This window comes from Acanthaster planci, linkage group LG07 (genome assembly GCF_054643075.1).
Source record: "Acanthaster planci isolate LZ-2023a linkage group LG07, COTS_SCS, whole genome shotgun sequence".
Lineage (NCBI taxonomy): Eukaryota > Metazoa > Echinodermata > Asteroidea > Valvatida > Acanthasteridae > Acanthaster > Acanthaster planci.
In genome coordinates this window covers 20701603-20726687 of record NC_141783.1, presented here as the reverse complement: position 1 = coordinate 20726687, position 25085 = coordinate 20701603, and the positions used below count along the sequence as shown (strand labels likewise).

Genomic DNA, 25085 nt, shown 5'->3' with positions numbered 1-25085 from the left:
AAATTATTAATTTTGCTCAAGCTATGTGTATCTGACATTTTAACTGCCAAAAAGTAGCTTCTAAGTAACATCGAACGGGACTTTTATAATTTTTCTCGAGAAATTTCGTGTTCAGTGTACACTTTGGACTAAACCCTTCTCGAAAGAAGGTCAACCTTACCCTAATTGAGCATCAGTTGAGGTAATCTCATATCCGATGTCATCAATGCCCAACATGTCTGATTACAGCACATAGGTAAGAGCATTCATGGTCACTGCCCCATCCTAGATCGAATGATCTTGCTCATTGGGGTTTAGCAATGGCGACAGCAATGTATCACATCCCAATATAAATAATATTTATTATTAAGACTACGCTGGGTGGACGAATGTATGTCTCAATGGTTCATACATTATAAAGAGTTTGATGAACTTAACAAGGATATACCTGGTGGATAAACAAATTTATTTCCAGTTTGTACTGCATTTTAGACTTTGTGGGATAAACAATTCTATCCCTTGTCCATACAGCATTAAAGGGTTTGTCAGGGATAGCTATCCCTAGCACACTAACTAATGTAGTATAAACTAGGGATAGAATTGTCTATCCCTGGCAAACTTTATAGTTCATACTGCCTTAATTAAAAGAGTTTGCCAGGGACAAACAACAATTTCTGGTTCGTACTGCATTGAAGAATTGCTAGGGGTAGACAGATCTGTCCCTTGTTGGAATCTTGTGCGGTGCATTATTTTGGTTGGTCTACAGGAATTTCTTCTTGATCGAGGAATATGCGAGGGCTATTTTAAAATGTTTGTGATTGAAGTGTTTCATGCAGCTTATTCGCATTTTGCTTTGGGTAGGAAACGTTTATCAAAAATTCATAGTTTAGTTTTGGACAAATTATGGATTTTCAGAATTATTGAGGGAAATATGCATGAAAAATGATGTTGACAAGAGAGGGAAATGTAATTTCAATTGAATAAAAATGTGATTTGAAAAAGAAATTGTTTGCATGATGTTGTTTTAGCGCTTCAATTCTGAAAAAACTTTCAGGTTACTGTGGATGGATTGAAGACAAAATTTAGCAGCATCTGAAGTGAATACACTGGGTTAGAGACGATCGGTTTGTTTATTTTGTTTATTTTGTTCCCGATTCTCATCTGTGAAATGTTGCTGTAAATTCATAACTTTTCAGGTTCTAGAGAAAGTTGAGAAGGGAAGGTTTGATTTCTCATTTTCACCAATTATTTCACGAAAAATCATCTTTTCAGTGCTCCAATACCTTAAAAAGACGAAATGTGAAAATTTGCAGATAACTGTGAAGGTATTTTATAGTCACTTCCCATAAAAAAACGTGCATCATCAGACTTCATTCACGAGTTTATGCCCGTCAGAATAGTAACCGTAAAGTATTTATGAAATCGTTAAAAACTGCTTGTCTAGTAACTTCCCAAGCCACATTATTATGTATACAAAACAGTTTCCACGATGCATCTAGTTTTGGAAAGACCCAAATCCCGTACAACATAGTAAAACTGCACTGAAATAATTTATTAGGAGGTACAAGTACTGTTGGTTTTATCACAACGCATTACGATAACGCAATCCCGAATTTAATCTCCAAGGGATAGGATCGACTGTCTGTGTATAAAAAAAATGCTTGAATTTCAAGACCTTTTCAAAAGGTTTTCAATAGGCCTATTTACGCGATGGTACCATTCCAAGGGCCCAAAAGCCTTTTTATATCGATGCAATGAAAGTCGAAGCCATGTTTCTCTTTTCTTTTTGGTATCAAAGTCCACGCTCGACACAGAAACCGTTCTCAAGAGTGAATCGCTTCTGGCCACTTCGATTTGGCGAGGTAACGAAGCAACAAGGGAGTATTATAATTTTTCGATAAAGTGCGAAGTTTTACCCACCCTGGGGAGACACTCGCTGAAAGGCAGTGCCGGTAATGAGATCACGGCTTTTATTCCGAAACACTGCTCTCAATTACTGGGGGGGATCTTGAAATTCAGTAAGGCTTAAGAGCTCCGACCGAAATATTTTCAAGAACACACCTGCTTGGTATAACTCCTGTCATACAGAAGGCTCGCTTTGGGATTGGGACGCAGCCCAGGTAGTAGTATTGTGTAATGTTGACTTGCAATTTGTACAGGTTTAAAGTCCTTAGTCGAAGAAAATCCATGCATGATTTACAAAGTAAAACGGGACTGGATTCGATAGAAGTTTCACGCGGCATAATTGACATCTGATAGGGGGGGAAGAGTGCCATACACCGACATCATTTGACACTCTATGCACAAACTCAATGAGACCGGTCTGGAAAATTCAAAGTGTTTTCTAAGTAAATGTCTCAACATTGTCACCGCTAAATTGACTTTTTTAGGACGTTATCACTGTCTGAGGGCTAATAAACTACTGCAAGGGAAAACTAGTGATGTCCGTAGATGGAACTCTCACCATTGAGAGCTTATTCAAACGAGACAAAATGAAACCATGAGGCTTTTGGAAGTCATGCACATCACAGGATTCGACAGATTCTAAAAGGAAAAGTTCAAAAGGAAAACTCAAAATATACACCTCCACCCCACCCCCCAGAATTTTCTCGTATAGGAATTGGCAATTTTCATGATTTTTCTAAAAGCTGGAGAGCAATTTATTTATTCATTTCTCGGGAAATACAGGTAAACAAAACAGACAGTAAAACATGAATGTACATGATGGAACAAAGCACAAAACCCAACCAGTCCCCGATGGATTGCCCAAAAGAAAAAGATTCCTGTCGAGGGGATCTCCAGACTAGTTGGCTTAAAAACTTACATAAAATACTTGAATATAGATATACTGATATAATTATATCAATATATTGCTGTGATGTCTTAAAGTCGATCTTCATTGCAATGGTAAAGACTCCCAGCGAATCCTGAAGCTAGGCCAAGGTCTTTGCCAATCGAAAATACGCGGGGACACGCTGACATTACAGTAGCTGTATGGATGCCTGCTGGGGTGCGGAAACGCTGGTTTTAGAATCAACCAATGATTTCGGCAAACGCTGCACTGAATACGGCGTATTTTTTTGATGCAGATGAAAATACGACTTACCTGTTAAGATTGACAACCTGCTCATCGCCGGAAAAGGATTATTCCCCGAGGTGTCTAAGATATCCAGCCTATACACCTCGCCCTTGATCTTGTAAATCTTCCGGTGAAAGTCCTCGATGGTGGGGGTGTATTGCTCCTCAAACTGACCATTCAAGAACCGCTTGACGATGGCAGTCTTGCCCACCTTGGAGGAGCCCAGCACCACCAGGCGATAGCAGTTCTTGGCCGGGGTGTTTAGCTCGCTCTCGAGTACCAACACGCTATCGTCGCACATGATGACGGCTCGTTACACGTCTGCTGCAATTCCTGCTTCCGTCGCAAAGAGCTTCAGTTGACAGATTTAATAGGAATAATTCTGTCTCCCGTGGCAGTCTCGACAAATATCTCCCGCGTTGTTGAGTCGTACTGCACCTAGGAGTCTGCCGTGGCGGTAGTTCTTAAGAGGCGAGGACGACGGCCAAGGTCAGCCAATATTTGTGAATCATGATTCACGATGGAAGGTCTGAAGAACAGACTCATCCAATCCGAGCAATCACCATTCCAATCTAACGCACTCGCTGTGACGACTACCGCGACCGCAAGGCAGTGTTTTGAAATGGTCGACTTTAAAACGGATGATTTAGGTTTTTCGCTTGGTCTGGGAAGAAATCTCAGTTTGGCTTGTTTTGAGTTGAACAGCTCCTAGGCTGTTCAGAATTACTCGCCGCATGAAATTCAATATAAGGAAACTTTGACTTCAAACCCAACGCACAATGGATTTTTGTGGCATCGCCTGCGTCATCAAGACGTCATTAATTAATCCAACGGTAAGCTCACAAATAAGTCTCTTATAACATTCACCGGAGACCATAATTGTTTTGCAAGCCTCCGAAGTTAGTTACCTGAAAACATCACCAATGCTGTGATGAAAACCGCTACCTACCACAGTTGCGGCTTGATTAACTTCACATGGCCGGTGCAGCGCACCGAATCCTTCACTTCAGACAACTAACGACTAATAACGGCACAGACCTGGAACACACTCGTCGGCTTGCTCGATCCTCCGTTGACAAATGAAGGATTTCGGTACATGTCATGTGTCCACTTTGTCCAAGCTAACGCACAATTGCATTTCTTGCAAAGTGAATCACGGCAACATCGATTTGGACAGGCGGTCACTACGCGTTGAATACAACAGTTTCCAAAACGAATGCCACATTGTAGTGCGCATTTTTCTTTCTTTTTTTGTGACACAGTGGCATTGACTTTGCGTTTGACTCAGCTTCGACTCACAAAGCGCCCGCGCGAAGCCGAACACCTGCCGGGCACCATCAGCACCAATGAGGTTGAGCAATAGAATATGAATATTCATATTGACGAAGTCACTAATTTTGATAAGGCGTGCGGTATGCGTGCAATTAGCTTATCAGTACGAACGTGTGGCGAGCAGACGAGATTTCTACAGGTCGGATTGTGATGTCTGCAGGCAGCTTTCTGATCTGATGAATTTGACGCGATTGAGGGCTCCCGAACATGACGAGGAATCGAGTCGAGCAATTACCAAGCTGTGTTCATTTTGACATAATAGGTCCTGTCATAAATTGGGTTTCAACGGCGAGCCGTTAAGTGCATTCCGTTCTCGTGTCTGGTCCACAAATTAAAACTGATTTTGTTTTGGCCGGATAACCGTAGGAAGAGGATGCTGATTAAGTCAGTTTTTTTGTCTTGATCAAAATTTCACGATCCTGCTTTGAAAGCTTTTAAGGTTAATTGTGCAACATTTCTCACCTGATAAAGACGAAATGAAAACATTTTCAGAGCTACTGTACAATGTCTTTATATACTCCAAAGACAAGTTATCTCTTCGAATAAATTAAATGACAACAGGGCAGCCGAGTTGAAACACGTTTTCAGTGAAGTTGATTTCACAAATGCCAATTCTCAATTCTACTTTTCCCTTTACCTTCGACGGACCTTTGTAAAATAACTTAGTTCAATTTCTACTTCATTTTTAATGATCCTCGTAGTATTCACAGAGTCTTTTCAAGTTATCAGCGGAATTTAAACTAACACAATAAACAAACCAATTTCAAACCCCACATTTTGTACACAACAGGCAGGGCTACCGATTCCAAAGTACTGGTTTTAGCTCAAACTTTCAATTACTGCCATAAATAAATATCGGCATTACACTCAGTTTCGTGAGAACAACGTGTGTTTTTGTTTTGAGGTGTATTAGCGTTATGTTAGTTTTTGTTTGTAGTTCTTTATACTTTGTTTGCAGTCTCTTATATAAAGGAAAATGTTTAAGTCTATGCATTATGAAAAAAAATCTAAGGACAAGGTTGACCACTACTAAAGGCATTTTTCATCTCCCGCAACTGCATGCGGTTAACTCTAAAGGCATCCAACCTTTACACAATCTGAAATGACATCAAACTTACCCGAGGGGTCATATTTACATAATGAACAATCACGAAGCGGAACCAACCACTAATCTGATGAATCTCGTAGGGGTTGACAGGCCGAGGCAGTTTCTAATTATAGAATCCTTGTACATCAAGACTAGCACTATCCCAATGACTCGGCTAAGGCTGGAAATGACGCGTGTATCTACGTGAAATGCATGAAGCCACTGGCTGCCAGCTTCCTTAAAGGAACAGCGCGTCATTACTCATTCGTATATAATGTCCGTTTGAAGCAACAAAAGTGCCAAAAATGTAAAGAAGGGTGCTTTACAACTAACCCTATGATGGTTAAACTCTTGGGATGCTGTACCTTCCGAGAAAAACCGAATTCTAGGGGCTTCAAGTTCCAATCAAATGTTGCAGTCATGTTTTGAATAACATGTACATCCAAATTCAGGACACGTTCTCATTCGGCCGATTAGACGTAGCTACGCGATGTTCGTGCGTCTTTAGACACATCGTTGGAAATGGTCTTTCGTTGCTTTCATCAAAATGACAGCTTGTCTAAAAGAGTTGTTTCACAGAAAGCTTCAATTGTAGGACTGTACCTTTAACCTCTCCCGTTCACACAAGCCGTAGCCAAATACATGTCCATTTTTAAATGGCCTCGATCTGGCACCATGCTGATGGCTTCCGGTCAGTTTAATTGATAATGCATACCCACGCGCTGTTTAACACGGCATATTCTGTAACAGCATTGCCATGAAGGGCACAGGAAAAGTAACCATTTTCATTGCGTTTCGAGTTAAACTAACCATAGCCTGCATCTGGTAATAAAAAATTTTCCTGCTTAATGTTGTAACTTGTGAAATCAACATTTTCAAGGTGGCTTGGGCGATGTCAACCAAGTCTGCCGAACTTGCGAAGTTAGATTCAATATTACAGCTATTTGAACTAAACTAATATTAATATCAAGCTATTTGACTCGTCTTACTTTTACTGGAATAGGCATAGACCAAAAGCATGAAACGCTAGATGTTAATTTTGTATGGAAGAATAACCTTCAGTTAGTCAAGAAGTGACTTGAGCATGGGGGTCACCCATGGGCAATGTAAGTTACAGTAAGTAACTTACATTGCCCAACACAAAATCCCACCACCATAAAATGACTATTCCTCAAATCACCAGAAGCACACTGCATGCTGCTGTTTTATTGAAAGTTAAATATTTTAACCAAAATCATACAACAAAGACGGGCTACTATGCATTACTTCAACCTAAAAATTATTTTTTTCAGTGTATTGATACATTTGTTAAACGAGAATCCCTAAGAAAGTTTGAAGACTGGGTTTACGTTGTGGATTCATAAAAAAAAGCTTGTCCAGGAATTTTATTGAAATGAAAATGCTTGTTAGTCTTTACCACAATGCCCTTAGTGTTCCTCTATACAAATGTTTACTTAAATCGAAATACCCTGGGCAAAGAGAAACAACATACAATGTAATCATGTTTCTTTAAAAACAAAGTCAGGCTTGGACAATTCTAGCAGTTTAAGTTCCATTACAGTGCAGTGCATCTCATATACATCTAGAGGTTTTTGTTTCCTTTTTCTTTGTTTATTTTTCCCTTTTTTTAATTCTTTGCTCTGATAGAAAAATGGCATACCATGGAATTTTTTAGTTTCTCTTTAAAACAGTTCTTAAATAGTTCATTGGAAGATTCCTCTGTTCTTTTTGGTACGCCATTAAACCAGAGTAAATCTCAAAGAACTAAGTGCAGTAAATAATTACACTATAGCTAAAAAATAGCAATAAAGGTTACCAGTCAACTTGCCATGCAATAGCACATATCTCTTGTGATTGGTTTCCAGCTAATATTTAAATGCAGCCTTTGCCAAGAAGTGATTAGGTGAAACGTTACCATCCCATGTTTACAAGTGGTTTTAGTAAAATTTAGTAAATGTCTAATCACTGTATACTAAGATATTTCTGATCATCTGTGACACTTGAATGCCCTGGGTCATTCAACCAACCATGGTCTGATGGCTGTACAGGTCAAGGGTCACACTACTCAGGAATGCTGGGATACTGTCTTGCTGGTGCAGGAAGGAGTCAATGAAATCACTCAGGGTGGACGAGAAGTCATTTTCCAGAAGCTGCATTTCACCAGTCGCAGTTGCCTTCAATAACAACCATATATTTCAAGAATGTGTCCATGGAAATCAGGAACGGAGTGAAGATTTAAAAATTACCAAAATTACGGAAAGTGACAAAAATAGGACCTTCACCTTGAAAGTACTGTTTAATTCAGATCTTATCAGGTGAATGTATAAAACCATTCCAGGAAAATCGTGGTCCAGCAACAACGTGAAGAAGTGACACACAATCACACGTTGTTCTTTTTAAAGAAAAGCTTGCTGAAATATTTTTGCTTGGTTTTTTAAGATGGATTTTTCAGACCATGGAAAGTAACTGACAAATTTGCCATGGATTTGATTTGAAAAGGATTTTACAAGGAATCATCATGCTGGAACAAGCACAAAGCAACAGATGCAAGACAAAGACTCTCTGGCAAGACGTAAACTAGTGACATTTTCGGCGACACCATGTTGGCATAAACTCATCTGAGAAGCGCAATTTTGATTGTGAATGAAAAAAATCAGAACCACAGTGCTTCTCAAAAGAAACAATTCCTACATGCCTTTCTAGTTCAAGACTCTTGAACACTGTTGCTATGAGGATTCACTGAGCTATTTATCAGACTCCATTCAAGCTGTCAATGGGTATATTTGGATAGCTTCCACGGGTAGACTTGGGTTCAATCTTATCCACAGTCTCGCTTGTTAAACAGACAGCGCATACGGCCATCCAGGGGTCAGGGCTGCCCCATGGAAACTACTGGAATGCACCCCCTGCTTGCCAGTAAAGTCTCTCTGGATACCAGCTGTGACTGGTACCCTGAGTAACTGAGCCACATAACTTGGAGCGAATGGTTACCTGAAAAAGCAGCACGTCAGTCTCCCTCTCTGCATACATCGACATGAGTCGGTACTGGTTGTCGTTGGATATGTTCACCTGGTACCCTGTCAGCCGGTAACAAGCCTCTCGGAACTCCTGGATCTTCTTCTGGAAGACTTCTTTGAGGCGCTGGTTGCGCAGCTCCGACTCAGACAACTGCTTCTTGAGATCTGCAAACAATGGTGTTTGAACCAGCAAATAACAAGACACACTCTTATAATAAGTGATGTATTTGAACATTACAATAAGGGGATTAGTGAAATCCACACAAGTGGCACTGGAAAGTGTTGTCAACCGCCATAAAAAAAGCACAGCATTAAGATGGAAATTTCAAAACCAATAACAAGACTCTGCAGTCTTAAATAACAATTTCAAAAACACAAAACTCAAAAAAAGATTTTGCTCTGAATTTATGAATTATTAACCTCACTTAAATCTCATCACAAACAATCTACTGAAAAGCTTACAGAGTTAAGATCAGTTCATACATCAAACATAAGCATAATCAAAGAGAACATTTCATGACGTCAGCAGGTGTAGTTTCCTGGCCACCTGTTTTCATTTGGGACTGCAATTTAAATCAATCTGCTCCTGTGATGCAGTTGTTTGGACAGCGATTACCTTCAACCTCCTGTGCAGTCGACTCCGTCATCTTCTCCATGACGACCTGGGTGACGTCCTCCCCAGCCCCACCCTGCTCCAGGACCTGCACCCTCTTCCTCAACAACTCTGCCTCCTCCTTCAGGCGCTTCATCTCGGCCGACCGCTCCTGCCGCACCAAGGCTGCTGGGTTCTGGGAGAAGCTGATGACTTTGGTTTTCATGGGGTCGTAATCACCCTAGTTAGGGCAGGAAATAAGAGTTATCGTCAAACTGTGTTAAAAGAAGCAAACGGCCTTGACATGGACTATATCAATAACTAACTAGGTGATCAAGCATGCCTCCAAGAGGTTTCAACGCGTTGGCCAATTAGGCTGCACAAAATCTGTCGACCCAATGCAGGTTCAAAAAGGGTCGACAGATTTTGCACGTTGTGATTAGCCAACGCGTTGCAAACTCTTGGAGGCGCACTATTGTGAATCACCAGTAATAAAAAAATCTCCTTAAAACTTTTTTAAAGACCAAGTTGAGACAATGTTAAGATGAAATCATACTCCAGCAGTCAGGATTCATTTCTTATGCATTTGTGAAAGGTCTCCCAAAACATCCTGACTTTTAAACTACTTAGCAAAAAAACAACTTCAAAATATTACGTTTATTGACTGACAATCAAGTTCTGATGGTATCATGCATCAATCTTAACATTCTTTGGCAACTGGGTTGCATGTAGCCAGGTCTTCTTTGGAGCAAGGGGGAGGGTCATTACCAGGCATCTCAGCAGGTGATCCGTAGTCTGGGGCCTGGTCTAATATCTGCAGGTTTTACGGCCAATTTTTAAGCCCATTTAGCCAGAGTGACTTTGGTACAGCCAACATCAAACTGTAAGGGGTTCATATTCTTCACCGAGGCCAGGCAGAATACACCTGTTTTCACGCACATCTTTCATACATAATGACATTAGAAATTTGTACACATTCAGCTGAAAAATAGTCAGCCCCTTCAGTGCTTTTTACATGCACAGACCAGTGTGATGCGTCCTCTTGTGAGTCTCACAATAAACAAAATAGCGCCACCAACAATTATTACTCAGAGTCATTAAAATGTTATTAACCTTCAGCGCTCTCCGTTCCAATAACATATCCAGAGACTCATTCTTTTCAGCCAATTTCACGTTCTCCTCTTCAAGCTCCTTTATTCTACTCTTCAATGCCTGGACATCGTCGGCCTGATGAGCAGTAGTCTCATCAGTGACCATAGACAGGGACTGCGTAGGGGCGGGCGGAACTGTCTTCGCCACAGCAAGTTCACTCTGCAGTTGGGCAGCCTGAGACTCAAGCTAGTGACGACAAAACATTTCATGTCAAAAGAACGTACCAAGTCTGTGAATCTCTTTAAAAAACAATTAATTTCTGATTAATGATATCAATAATTGTTAACACTGTGCAGACTAACAGAATCATAGACAGTAATTCAAACGGTCATTCTGTCTACAGTTTCTACATAATGTACACCAATCCTCTGTGCTGATCAGGAACTGTTTACCTGTTTATTTTCCAGTCTGCATTTGCCAGCCTCTTCTGTAGCTGCCTTGATGTCATGCTACAATGGTGGTACATGTAGAAACACAATCACAATTCACAAAATGAAAGAGGCAGCCATGTTTGTTTATCCTGAAAACCAGATGAAACCTGATACTTTACTCAAGTAATGATGAAATCAATTATTAAGAAACGTCTGTACTATTTACATCATTTACTCAACTGGGTCAATTATGTGTTCTTAATTCAAATATTTAAAACATGTTAACAACAAATCCACTTTATTTTCCCTGGGTAGTGAAAACCTGAATAAAGTTTAAAATCTCACAATAAGCCAAACCCTGTTTGAGGTTGAGATCACAAATCAGTGCAACATTGAACCAAAATGAAATAAACATGATTGTATTTTTTACCTCCAGAATTTCGATCTGTCTGTGGCAAGTTTGTAGGTTGGCCTCTGCTTGTCTTAGTCGGTCATTGCACTGTGGTTCATAGCCCATACTCGTGACTTCACTGTCATAGGAATTCAGGATTTGTCTCATTCCATCCCGTTCCTTCAAATTGAAACCAATCACATACCTCAGTCTTCCAAGCATGCTGTTTGATAACAAGTTTTAAGCGAGTACACATAAAAAGATGAAAAAACGTGATAATTTCTGACTTGTTTTAGTTTTGATTTGATTCCCTGACTCGTGTATTCCTCAAAAAAATGAAAATAAAGAAACAAAACAAAATTACACTGTTTGAAAAAGATGGTTTGAGGAAGATGGAACAGAGTTATACACAATTATAGTCTGAAATTGACTGCTACTAAGACAAAATTAAATGCAAATTTCATAATTTCTAATCTGTACAGAAAGCACAAATTGAATACTTTTGTGAGAAGTAGTAGTCTCCTTTGCAGCCGTTTGACCAGATCTTCCTGTTGTTTCTTATCCTCTTGGAGCTTCAGTAACTCCTGGGTGGTGGAGGCTAGTTTTTCTTTTGTGGCACTGTAGGCCTGCTCAAACGAATGTGAACTGAAAGAGAATAAGCACACGGAAACAAATTCTATATTGAAAGATACACAAAAGAAATGTAAAACCTTCTATTCTGCTGTATCAACTACAAAGGCAACAACTTTTATTACAATGTGTGGACACAAACCAGCACTGTGCATACGGCTGTCTCGTTTTTCAATGATTACAGAGAGTTTTGAACACAAAAGGGAGAAACACTTGTTTGCTTATTTGCAGAGGTGGTAACAAGTCTACTTTTGCAAGTCCAAGTAAAGTCACAAATCAATTTTTGCGAGTCTAAGTCAAGTCACAAGCCATTTGGTCCAAGCACAAGTCAAGTCACAAGTCATTTGATCACAGGCCAAGTCAAGTCAAGTCACAAGTCATTTGATCACAAGTCAAGTCACAAGTCAATTTGGTGCAAGTACAAGCAAGTCACAAGTCATTTGATCACAAGTCATGTCACAAGTCATTTGATCACAGGCCAAGTCATGTCAAGTCACAAGTCATTTGATCACAGGTAAAGTCAAGTCATGTCAAGTCACAAGTCATTTGATCACAGGTAAAGTCAAGTCATGTCACAAGTCAATTTGCTGCAAGCACAAGCAAGTCATAAGTCATTTGATCACAAGTCAAGTCACAAGTCATTTGATCACAGGCCAAATCAAGTCAAGTCACAAATCATTTGATCACAGGCCAAGTCAAGTCAAGTAACAAGTCATTTGATTACAGGCCAAGTCGAGTCAAGACACAAGTCATTTGATCACAGGCCAAATCAAGTCAAGTCACAAATCATTTGATCACAGGCCAAGTCGAGTCAAGTCACAAGTCAAGTTGGTCCAAGCACAAGTCAAGTCACAAGTCTTTTTGTCCAAGTACAAGTCAAGTTGCACTGTGTGTGATTTCAAGCCACAACCTAGTCTTGGTTCCAAGACCTTCCATAGTTAGTCCGCCATCTGTGACTTGAGCCACACAGGAAGGTTTTGGAAATTTTGTTTGACTACGAGTGGCAACAGACTGTGGTAAGAATGGTAGAATATGCATAATTCATATCACTTGGGTAATGATTGGCAGAAGTTATACAATAACCTTCAACCTGTCAACATGCTCCATGTTCATGAACGACGTTTTCGAGCTGAAACATCAGTTAACATCATATTCAACATTTTTTAAGACAATTTGATAGAAGCACTCACAAATATTCTTCTATAGTCTAGGGCAGCAGCCAAGAACTTGCGATGAGCACAGATAACCCAAAATTTGAACCACAAAATGTGGCCCATTTCTCCCCAAAACTGAATGAATGCTCAACAAATATCTGATTATGGGTAGATGTTATAAAAACATTCTATTAGTGTGTCTTGCCCCTTCGAGATTGGGACGCTATTTTTGTTTCCAATTCTAGGCCAAGTGGCATTATTAACTGATATGAATAAATCAATATAAAGCTCAAAGGAAGCTTGAAGTTGGGGGAAAAACAATGAAAACATAAGCACTGCCAGACAAATATGACTACAGCAGCTAAGTGATTCAGACATGGCCTTGGGCAGACAAGACCAAAGTAGAAGTTGTGAGCCGAACCAAGTCTTATGATTAGTTTAAGAACATAAGGCGTAAGTTGATAGGCCTATATTTAAAACTGTAATAAGTTTGATCTAATAGTTTTCTAACTTGCGTTGGTAACAAGTCATAATGTGCAAGTCCATGTCAAGTCACAAGTCACAAAAATAGCGACTCGAGTCCAACTCAAGTCAAAGTCAAATGACTCGAGTCTACAACCCTGCTTACTTGGACAGGAAAATTCCCTGCTTCTCCAAGAGAGCAACCTGACCCTGTTGCAGACTAGCAATTTTGGCTGACAGCTGGGACGGGGAACTGGAGCAGAAGGAAAGAAACAGATAAGAATCGCTTATCTTGGCATGATCACATCAGATAACTGTCAAGAGAACTTTGTTTCAGAAAGAAGTCATTTTTGCTGATGCGATTTATTATGCACTGTGTGCCCAGAGCTTTCTGGGAGCGTGGGAAACATTCAGAGAGTTGTTCACAAGGGGTTTGAACCTACATCCTCCTGTTTACAGGTGCAGATGGCTTAACTAACTCAGCTAATGGAGGTCAGCTGGCAAGGTTTTGAACCCAAGAGGGCAGTGGACACTGCAGTTAATGACTGCTGACAATACATTAAGGCTAACTTTTCACTCCATCCAGGTAGGTGGAATAGGCTAAAAACACAGGTACTTTTTCCTTATAGAGGTTATGCCTTAACCACTTCGTGCCGGGCCCATATATCCAAGTTGATTCTGCTGGGCCGGGTGACTTTTCATTTTTTTTTCTTAAAAAATTCATAACTTCATTTAGTGGATGTTTATACCCACACGAATGACTCTCTGGTGGCTACTCTAATCTGACTGACACATCTATTGACGTCGGAGTATTTCAGCCAGGCTTGCCGCCTTGTAAAAAAAGCCCAGATTGTGTGGTGTTACGTAATTTTCTTTTGTTCCTGAAACTGGCACAGTGCGCTGCTGACGTCTTTTCAATAGGGGCCAGATTAGCGTGCAGCAGTATTGAATCGCTTATCACTGGAGTGGTTGAGCGCTTTTGTCCCCGGTGGTAATCCGCTCGTGCTGAATGCCACAAACAGTGGTATGATTTTTCAAAACAATGGCGGATTTACTCCGCTGTTGACAACCGAAAAAATATTGGCAATTCCCGGCAGCTCAGTCTTTTGTTCTAAGTACTGTCTTTTGTTACAAGGCCCAGCTCTTTTGTCTGGCTTCGGGCTCCCGGCTTCGTGTATAAAGCCTATGTCCCCGAAACCAGGTACCCTGGCACGAAGTGGTTAACACGTCCTCAGAGGGCAAGAGCTTTGTATCACCGGGGTAAGCTCAAGAAACTAAATAACTAAATAAAATAACAAAAGAGCCGCTGGCACACCATGGAGATGCCAGCAATTCATAACCTCTGTGACCTCCGACAAGGGTACAAACTCGTCCATTTCCAATCCACTTTGAGAACCAAAATAACGTGATGACAGAGTGTTTATTATTTAGACCAGTAATCTTGGTGGTTAAGTGAATGATAGCTCTGCGCCAACCAACCAACCAACCAACCCAAATTCATTGGTCCCACCAACCTTGGTCTATTACCAGCGTCGGAGTCCATGCTTTCCCATCTTGCCAATTTTATTCTCAAATCCTGAGAAAAAAGTTACATTAAGAACAATTTGAAATACACCACATTAAAGTTACTTCACAACAGCACAACATCTGCACAGAAACTTCAACGAATGCTGTTTTAACAGCAAGAGTCTTGCTTAAAAAGAAATTCCTTCATGAAATTGACTCTTCAGCAGACGGGTTCCACAGACGGCTGATAAAAAGTCACAAAAGAGATTTCTCATACAAGACTACAGACAACTCATTCCAGTTTTCCTGAAGCCTTGACCGAGGTACTGCTTGCTATGAGCAACAGTTGTCAATGAGCCAACACTATGCACTATGCTGACCTCAAATCTTCTTTCCTGTGTTAAAATTCCATCAAATGGTAATTAAGATATTCAAATGTTGAATTATTTTAAGGGCCTTGGCCCTGAGGCCAATCTCATAGAACTGCTTAAGCACACAATTTGCTTAAAGTGCGAGAAAACCTTGCTTAATAAACCAGGTAACCAGCCCAAATTCCATGTGATGTATATTGTTTTGGGATCATATTTGCTTGTCTTTTGGTTAGCATGACAATGACATAGAGTTTGAGCCGGTGACCTTTGTTTTTCAAGCCAGGATTGTACACACTTCAGTAAATTTTGTGCAGCCCTAGGAAATTGGCCCTGGTGGTACCTCATTTTCCACCTGTAGTTGAGCCAATTCCTTCAACCTGTGCTCAGTGCGTTCCAGCTTGGATTTCAGACCACTAGCCTTCTCCTTCAAGAGTGCATTGTTCTCATTCACTTCTCTACACAACAAACAAAGGTCAGAGAACGTCAGCTTTCTGGACAGATTGTCAAATGCACCACAAAATGCTTTACTACGGACAGCTTCTGCACCATAAATAATTGTTATACCACGGTCATGGAGAGAGAATCTTAATAAGACATCACAATCAATAATTTTCCTTCTAATTTAACATCTAATTTGTTGTTCAAGTGTTTTAATTTATCCTGCAATTAAATATGCAATTGTTACACAGAACACTGTTTCACTGTAATCTATTACCCTGGTATAACAAAACAATTGTTACCTGTTGTGACGGTGTCCATGGTTTTGTACACCCTCGAGGGCAAATGACACCCTCAACTTTGCCTCAAGTACCATTTGCCCCCTCCAGTGTACAAAAAAAACCCGGACCCCTACACCACAGCCAACAACTGTTAAATGTATCATGGTAAAAGTCTATGGACGATATGTCGCTTCATGGTGTAAATGATGACATACATACATATGCTAAATAATTTCATTTTTTCCCAATTCAGCCAGACACCTTGCAATTAATAAAAAGAAAACGCATCAACCACAAAGACGTTATAGCCAATCGTCTTAGTTCAAACACGCCACGGGTTCTGTAACTTCAACGTGAAATCAAGACCGCATGGTACCTTTGGCTTCTTGTGTGCCATTCATCCCACGGGGGTAGAAAAACACCATGTTCCACACAACAAGAGCCAATGATGATGACTGTTGTCTACCTAACTGCTATAGGACTGACATGGCCTTCCAATTTTACAGCACAGACTTAGATCAACCAACCTGTAATATGTGACTTCATCCTGGAGTTGCTTGTTGTCCCTCTCTAGATCTACAAGCCTCGTTGCGTCATTCTGTACGGCTTTGGCTATGGCAGTCGCGTCTTCTTGATCTCGCACTTTCTGCTCAAGATCCTAAAAAGAATGTAGATGAAGAAATCAACAAATTCCAATTTTTACAAAAATGAGGAAACCCATCCAATCAGGATGATTTCAATTCTTGAAGAGGTCTCTAGATATGTTGAAATAAACAGTCCCTATTTGTGTACAAACCATGGGCTTTGTGTTTTTCAGTTGATTTCCTATTACAAACAAGGTAGAAAATCATGTTTTTGCATCTCAACTCTTAAACAGTTAAAAGTGATTAACGTCTGAATCAATTCTTTGCCTGAAATTGATGCCGCAACATTCGAGAGATGTTGTCCTTGAATTTTAAGGACTGAACTTCAATGACCAGTAAGCCCCATGCAGGAATAATACTTGGTACTCTGCAGCCCATTCACAATAGCCATTGATGGAAATAGCACAGGGAACCAGCTTGTATGGACATTTGATGCCAAGTGCAAGCAACTACATGTAACTGATAAAGGAATGGACATAAAAACCTGCACATGAGAGAAGCACACCACAGCAAACACGGTACTCAAGTGTCATTTCAGCTTGTTTTTAATTGATGAGAGCACCCTTTGACTTGGAGCCTGTCTGCAGAGCAGTCTCTGAAACATCTCTTCTTTGGGGTACAAAAAAAGGTCAAATTGAATTCAGACTGACTCGGTACCTTGATTTTTTGCTGTGCGCTCACTAGCTCCATCCGGTATTCTTCCATTGCTCTCCGATTACTCGATGCCTCTATGCCACGTCTGTACAAAATACAACACTCCTTCAGACATTAGGATTTCAAACACTAAAAACTTCATGAGGCCTGGATTCGATGAGGAATTGTTTAGATTCGTATTCTGCAAGTTGAAAAAAGTTTTAAAGAATTCCAAATAAATTTTACCCCCCCCGCCAACAAACACAACTTTAAATATCAATTTTAGAAAAAGGCATTGAACTAAACTACACAATTCCAACCTCATTTGATGTTGGAGTCGTGTCTTTGCTTCTTCAACATCTGTCTGCAACAGCTTGATGTCTGAAGTTTTCCTATTATTCCCAGAGGAAAAGAGAAGACTTTCAGAGCAATTCACAATTACACTCTCCAAACAGGTCAGATGCAGGGTAAAGTCATAAGACCTGTCACAAGACTAGTCACAAGACCAGTCACAAGACCAGTTACAAGACCAGTCACAAGACCAGTTACAAGACCAGTCACAAGACCAGTCACAAGACCAGTCACAAGACCAGTCACAAGACCAGTCACAAGACCAGTCGCAAGACCAGTCGCAAGACCATTCACAGGACCAGTCACAAGACCAGTCACAAGACCAGTGACAAGACCAGTTACAAGACCAGTCACAAGACCAGTCACAAGACCAGTCGAAAGACCAGTCACAAGACCAGTCACAAGACCAGTCACAAGACCAGTTACAAGACCAGTCACAAGACCAGTCACAAGACCAGTCACAAGACCAGTCACAAGACCAGTCGCAAGACCAGTCACAAAAACTGCCACAAGACTAGTCACAAGACCAGTCACAAAACCTGCCACAAGACTAGTCACAAGACCAGTCACAAGACCATTCGCAAGACCAGTCACAAAACCTGCCACAAGACTGGTCACAAGACCAGTCACAATTAACAGGGTGTAAAATAGCAAAGGAATGCTTTTGGAGGCCTCAACTTTGTATTGTGTTGGTTTCTGGGAGTCTTATGATGGCTTAAGAGGTCTGACTACAACACTGGTTTTTAACTAATAGATTTCCAATCATACTACAAGTATAACGAATGGGATAACCTATTGCACGCCCTCTGTATTTTTAAATAATGTGTGGTGTTATATGGTACACACTTCCAATCAATGGGAGTATAAGACATAAAAGTGTGGCTTGTGGTAGTTACAATGTACCATTACTAGCATGAACACATTCACTGAACTGAGAGTATTCCTTTCCGAATCTCTGAAATTTCAAAATCTGTTTTGAATTAAATCTTCTATACTTACTTTGTTAATTCATTTGACAATCGGGAGATGTGCATGCGACTTGACATCTGGTGCTGTGGCAAAAGATACCATAAAAAATACAGAGAATTACTGTCTAATACACTAAAGGCCTCCAGATTCTGAAAGTTTTTGTGAGAGGGAAGCAAAAGGCTTGACAGAGTTTAAGTTTTGACCCTTCGAGGTTCCCTTCCAAATTCCTTAGATGCAATCTGGAAAATTCAATGGACCTTGCTACTGGCACAGATAAGGCAGTGCATCACAGGAGTGATCAATGTCCAATTCTACACAAGGACCCAAAAGTATCAATGTTTTTTCTTTCGGATTTAGTTGTGTTTTGTGTTGGGTCTGGTCTGGTTTTGGAACATATGGTTCGAGCTGGAATTTTTGCCATGCATGAAACTTTTTTTTCTTTTTAAAGGCTTCTCAGTGCTGTAATGTGTGTAAACAGACCTTCTTTAAGTGGATTCCATTTTGATCATGTTTCCTGAATCAATCTTATTCAGTGTAATTTGTTAACTAGGGTGGTGCCAGACTTTTCAGAGTACCAATCTCAATTTCATTTTCTTTTTTAAATGTGGTTTAAAACGTAGATATAATTAATTCAAAATTTCAACTTAAGCATCAGCATAAAGTGGCATTAATTTGTAATGAAGTTTCATTTTATTGCCTTAATTCTATTTTCAGGTTCCTAAAATGAAAAGATAAACTCACTTTCAACTCAATATGGCCGACTCATGCATAGGGCAAATGGCACAGATAGTGCAAAGCAAACAATTATTGCCAACAATATTTACAGAGATCTCCTATAAAAATTAATTCTCAACCCGTAGCATTATTTCTAAAGAATTTGCCGGACTCCTCCATTATCCTTCACTGTGCAGGAAACCACCCCCCCCCCCACCTCTTAGTGGAATTTGAAGGAGATTGGGGTTGAGGTGCACTAGATACGATGAATTTTCCAAAATCTGAACAACCTCAATAAGAGACAAACTCACATCTTGCAGTGTGGTTTCCAGCTTGAGTTTCTGTTGTCTCAGGTCCTGGATGGTGGCCTCGTAATTGGCCTTCATGTCGGTCTTAGCCTGGCGGGTCTCTTCCAGCTCCTTACGGCACCGCTGCTCCTGCTTGACGGCAAACTCCAGCTGCTTCTTCAACTCCTCCACCTTGGTCAACTCTTCCTGAGACACAGATTGGGGAGAATTTCCCTCACTGTCTTTCCACTATCCGTCTCGAGTTGAGGCTGACCCTCACCGGCAAAGAGGACAGTGTGATGCACATGCAAACACCATACATTCAAACAGAAATCCGTCCCGGGTTCTGAGCATTTTCAGAGCCAAAAGCGCAAGAGCTTTAACGTGCACAAGCCTAGTGAGTTCCCATCAAAGGACCGTTGTTACTTTTTCAAAGCATGCTCTCTCTTGTTGCAGTTCGGACCAGATTTACAACAGAATTGGTTAATTCTAGATTTACAGAGAGCAAACCGGACTCACTGAATGTACAATGTAGCCCCCCTCTATTTTATCAGTGCCAACCAAAACAGTCAAAAGGCAAAAGCATTTCTTTATCAGCAGGAGACCAGACAAACTGATGATGCTCGTGGTGTTTATCTAAACAGAAAGGGCTGATCCGATCCTGAAACATTTTGCAGGGACGAAAAATTTTTAAAAAGGTAGGTTTGCTCACATCAATGCTTTGGCACTAACTGGGTTATTCCTTGACCAAGACAGAGGTCAAACACTAATGGGATAACTGCCTCTATGGCACTATACCTTCATCAAGTCCCCATGGCAGACACAGTGTGAACTGAGATGGTGAACCAGTAAGATTTCTTTTCAGGGTGATTTTTTTTAACCTGTCCGATTTGCGATAATCAAATCAGTGACCAGGTCTTGCACATCTAGACAAAGTCTCCATCACTACATTCAGATCACATGTCGACTTCAGGCAAGTAATATCACAAACTACATGTTGTAACTAGTCTTGAAACTCCATTAATAAAGTGATGCATGCTCAACCTTCAAGAAACATATAACACACAAGTTACTCTATATTTTTTTGGGTGTCCCTGTTGCATCTGATATATGACTTTGTCAGTTATAAACTCATTCTTTTCAAGTCAAATTTTCCTAGTAGCACCATGCAAAATATCTCTTTTTTGAGAAGAGGATGAGAGCTATTTTGCGTGGTGCTGACGCAAACCGTTTACACATGAACTTAACTTGCCACTTTCACCATGAAAAGCTTCAAATCTCAACACATTCTCTCATTTCCAAGAGCAATAAATTGATGTAAATTACCCGCCAAGAAATTTCAATACTTTGCAGTCAATTTCGGTGAGATTTCCATGTCCAATTACACAGGTCAGGTGTAACAGGGATACAAAAAGTCACACGCCTGGACCTTGAACTAACAGAACGACCCCACATGCATGTGTAAGGTCAATGTTGTGTCTATAAATGTCTTTTTCCATGTTCACTCTCAAGGGTCTTCCTCAAAACAAACCTCTCGGTTGTTGCGTTCCCGCTCCACATCTTTCTCAAACTCCATCCTGGACCTCTTGTGGTTGGCTTTTAGGCTATCCATCTCAGCCTCCAGCTTGGCAATGCGGCTCTGAGCTGACAACAGCTGTCCCTCCCGCTCCCGATTCTGCTGGTCTTTCTTATGTCTCTCTACAAACCATAGATAATTGTTAGTTATGAGAGTAAAATAATGATTTGGCTTAAAGAAGCCAGGTGATGAAGTTTTCTGAGAGAAACTTTTTGAGTAGCTTTATACTCTTCTCTGATGCATGAAAACTATTTGGCATCTTTGCAGGGTTAAGCGTATTGAAAAGTGCAGTTTTTAAAAACTTGTCAGTGATGCTGTTCAAAATGACAGAGGGCGCTGTTGCTGTGATGTCAATCAGGGAAAACACTGCTCAGTTTGTGGGCTCTTCTGTTGAAATTGTGAACACCCAAATTCCTTGATGAAAACATTTCCCAAAAGGGTTGTTCCTTTGCTTATTGCCATGTACTCACAAATCCATGAATCACTGAAGAAAAGGAAACTTTCAAAATGTCAAAATATCAACATTACAGCAGCTTTGGTGCTCAGATCAATGAAACATGGAGTTTTCTACCTGAACTGAGAGCACATTTTGTTCATGAACACGGAAATTTGAATTAGCATTTCAACCAAAAAGGCATTATAATACCTTTGGAAAGAAACAAAAAACTGCATTTACTTGCACAGGGTGAAAACTGCATGGACCCTTTCACGGTCACCTTCCCAAATCCTTCAAAATCCAACATGGGATTTGGTAGGATTTTGTAGGGTTGATGACTGGAATAGAATCCAACCACTGTTGCTTTGCTATGGGGATACCCTTTGAATGCTCAAGTACAGAAGATGCAAGTTTGGTTTCAAGCAAAGCCATAGATTGTGGAGGGTCCAGAAGGTTTCAAGTACAGTAGTTCCCAGGGAGTTTCTTTTTAAATCCCATCATAGTTTGGGGGACACAGGGTCAACAACGCAACTGCTGTAAGTTCACTGAGGGCTTAACATTTCAAATAACCATATTTGCAGGGTACCCAATTGCAGTCAGATTCCCCAATGCGCATGTGGTGTATTCATTTGAAAACGTTCAATTTAAAGAACCAGACTCTTTTCTACGATTTCATTCCGACCCTCAAAATCACATGGTACGATCCCATTGAGGGTTTCAAATGTATACAATACATTCAGGAATACGAATGAAATTGGATACCCTGCGAACACGGTCTATTCATTCAACCACTTGAAGAATTTAATTTGATGGCTTTTAGAAGCTTCCTTTAACAAACTGCTCACAGTCATTTCGGGTCACCATAATCATTTTGAAAAACTGAGCCTTCTATGCCAGCAACAGCACCATATTCAGCACGCTTTGTCAGAGCGTCATTTTTAGAGATCTCCAAATTGAATATATTGCAAATTTTAAAGTTGGAAGAATATTATAATCAAGATTAGAAAAACAAAACACAACAAAAATCACACCAGCATGTCTTACCTATGTCTTTGGCAATGTAGTTCTTAAACTCTCCCATCATTCGAAACACTGTGGTATTGTCTTCTGGACTATCCATGGCGACTTTTTGTTGACTGTTGAAATACAAAATGGGGGTAATCAAAAGCAACGTGGCTCAGGAACAGTTGTCACCCCCCCAACCTATCTGATGATCAGCAACCCAGCCTCATGCATGCCGATTCGCAATTGTCGTTATGGACTACTAAGTGGTCAGAAATTGCCTTTACAGCTGAGGCTACTTTATGGTCTGTCTGCTCCATGCTTGACTCTCTTTTTGCGAGGGAAGGGCTTCCTAATGAACTGTTTTCGGACACTGGAACACAGTTCATTTCTGCTGACTTCAGTCGACTTAAGCCAACAAGGAATAAAATACATTCACACATCTCTGTACCACCCGCAAGCAAACGGTCTCATTGAGCGATTTAATCACGTTTTCAAGCAAACCCTCCAAATTGCAACTCATGAACACAGACCTTGGAAAGGTCCAACTCTGGAACTACTGACAGCATATCGAGCAACCCCACATGCTACTACTGGCAAGTCACAAGCAGAACTCCTAGATAACCAGCCAATGACTATGAACCTGAACATTCGGCCCACAGAGACTGACCGATGTACATCACCTGGTATCTGCAGCAGAGTGGAACATCAACAGCGGAACTACAAGCAGTACACAGACCAGAAGCATGGTGCAGCACAGCCACGTTTCCAGAAGATAGACTATGTACGTGTCAAGAATCCGAGACATGTACATAAGGGCTGTAACCACTATGGACCCCCACACCAGATCTAAAGGTCCGTCTACTTACCTACTTGATGGCAGAACATGGAATGCCACACACCTTTCTATGACTCACAATTCACAAACATTAAGGCCTGGAACCCTACGAAATCCAGTACACTTAAACCACAGAGCCGTCCCAAGAGACAAACCAGAAAACCTACTTAGGCCAAAGATTACTGCATGTAATTTGAGTACTGGTAAACCTAAACACCATGAAAGTGTTGATTTACTTGATTTTATTTGATTTGAACAATTGAACATTCTGCCAGACTGGACTCATGTATACATGCATGTGATTTGACTAGTACTGTGCCAATTTCAATCCAAAAAGATATTGTTTCTGTGTTTACAAAGTTCATTTAAGTGATTGTTGTTGCTTAATTGCTGATAATAATCCTTATCGCAAATACTGCATGGGTGATTTTGCACAGTGGTAGAAAGGCATTGTGGGAAGGAAAAAGGTGCGCCATGTTTACTCCTTTTTCCTTCCCACAATGCCTTTCTACCACAGTGTAAATTCACCCATGCAGTATTTGTGACAAGGCTTACTACAGTTTCTCTTTTTTGGGGGGAGGGGAGAATGTTGTGTCCATGGTACATGAATGGCGCCCTCAGGAGAAGGGATGGAAACATGTTGCCACGTTGGAAACAGTGAAATAAAGCTGGGTAATCGTTCTGAGTATTCCCTAATTTCTCGTGTAATTACTGCATTTGATGAACCTTGAACATAACACTTGGGCACAGGAGAGCTGCGCTGCTGTCTGATGACTGAGCGTGAGTAGCCCTATACACGTATAAACCTTGTCGCTGATACACTGCAAGAGTAATTTTGCACATTGGTAGAAAGGCATAGTGGGGTGTTTGGTAAAAATCGGACCGGTCGGAACGTGTTGGAATGACCCGGAACCTTCACTGAAATTCCATATATACATGTATTTCCCTACTCATATAATTACATTAATGTTATGTTAATAAGCGACAGCAGGGGTAGACAGCAGGTACGACTTTGTCTGCAAAAAAAGTCGAAATTCTTTGTTGCAACGTCTCTCACTCTTCAATTATTATCACACAACACAAGTGTTGAAAGTCAGCCATGTTCTGTTTAGACTACCCTCTAGGAAGTTTTTAAAAAGGGGATGTTTCTCAGATACTTTCTCGACAATTTCTGTTTAGTAGTGGAATTTAACTTGTTTCGGTTATATCAAGATATCATTGTTTTCTGTGCAGGTTCCGGGTAGTTTTGACACGTTCCAAAAGTTCCGACTTTCACCCACAGTGGGAAGGAAAGGGGGGCACTGTTTGCTCCTTTTTCCTTCCCACAATGCCTTTCTACCATTGTGCAAAATTACTCATGCGGTATCAGCAGTAAGGCTTACGCATGTCATGCTTAGTAAGCATGCAACAGACACTGGCAGACGGGACACACCGACAGCAGATCATGCAGATGCATGCAAGGCCTGAACGCCATCCCCAAGTTCAGTGTGGGGTTTCATCATTAACCCTCGATCTTTCAAGATTCACAATGTTCATCTATTCTCAGCACATAGCCACAGATTACAAAAACGTTGTAAATACCTTGCAGAGTTGCAATATTCTTAAACGATTAAAATTAAGAACATATTTGTAAGACTCTTTTCAAGTCGCCGCCATTCTTCGTGGTGCATTGTGGGTGTCATTACAAATGTTACGCCCCAACTATAGCATAAGTCCCAACTATAGTTGGGACAGTCCCAACTGTAGTGCTGCAGTTGGGCTGGCCCAACTATTGTTGACCAATGTCTGTGGGA

General features: G+C 40.6%; 2 protein-coding genes across 2 annotated transcripts in view; both read right to left on the bottom strand.

The window, feature by feature from the left end:
• LOC110976239 (GTP-binding protein Rhes-like) overlaps positions 1–4799 on the bottom strand; it is a 37782-nt gene extending 32983 nt beyond the window's left edge. The window contains exon 1 of the mRNA XM_022229340.2: positions 3086–4799. Within this exon, the coding sequence (XP_022085032.1) occupies positions 3086–3359 (274 nt within the window). The 5' untranslated portion in view covers positions 3360–4799. The remainder of the gene's footprint in view (positions 1–3085) is intronic.
• A 1864-nt stretch (positions 4800–6663) lies between these two features.
• mad1l1 (mitotic arrest deficient 1 like 1) lies at positions 6664–25005 on the bottom strand. Its single transcript, XM_022229274.2, has 18 exons — positions 24874–25005; positions 22497–22588; positions 20972–21138; positions 19465–19647; positions 18470–18522; positions 17440–17511; positions 17144–17225; positions 16370–16500; positions 15464–15578; positions 14761–14822; positions 13413–13499; positions 11501–11645; positions 11040–11180; positions 10631–10687; positions 10200–10424; positions 9111–9327; positions 8469–8659; positions 6664–7651 (listed from the first exon to the last, which is right to left on the bottom strand). Exons 2-18 carry the CDS (start codon positions 22570–22572, stop codon positions 7496–7498), a joined length of 2160 nt encoding a protein of 719 aa, XP_022084966.2. The 5' UTR covers positions 22573–22588; positions 24874–25005; the 3' UTR covers positions 6664–7495.
• Between the last annotated feature and the right edge of the window lie 80 nt (positions 25006–25085).

Coding starts and splice junctions, on each gene's coding strand:
- mad1l1 (XM_022229274.2), bottom strand. CDS start 22,572: ATGGATAGTCCAGAAGACAATACCACAGTGTTTCGAATGATGGGAGAG. Junction 16,501..17,143: donor GCGCACAGCAAAAAATCAAG/GTACCGAGTCAG, acceptor CATTCTTTTTAG/GATCTTGAGCAGAAAGTGCG. Junction 8,660..9,110: donor GACTGCACAGGAGGTTGAAG/GTAATCGCTGTC, acceptor CATTGTTTGCAG/ATCTCAAGAAGCAGTTGTCT.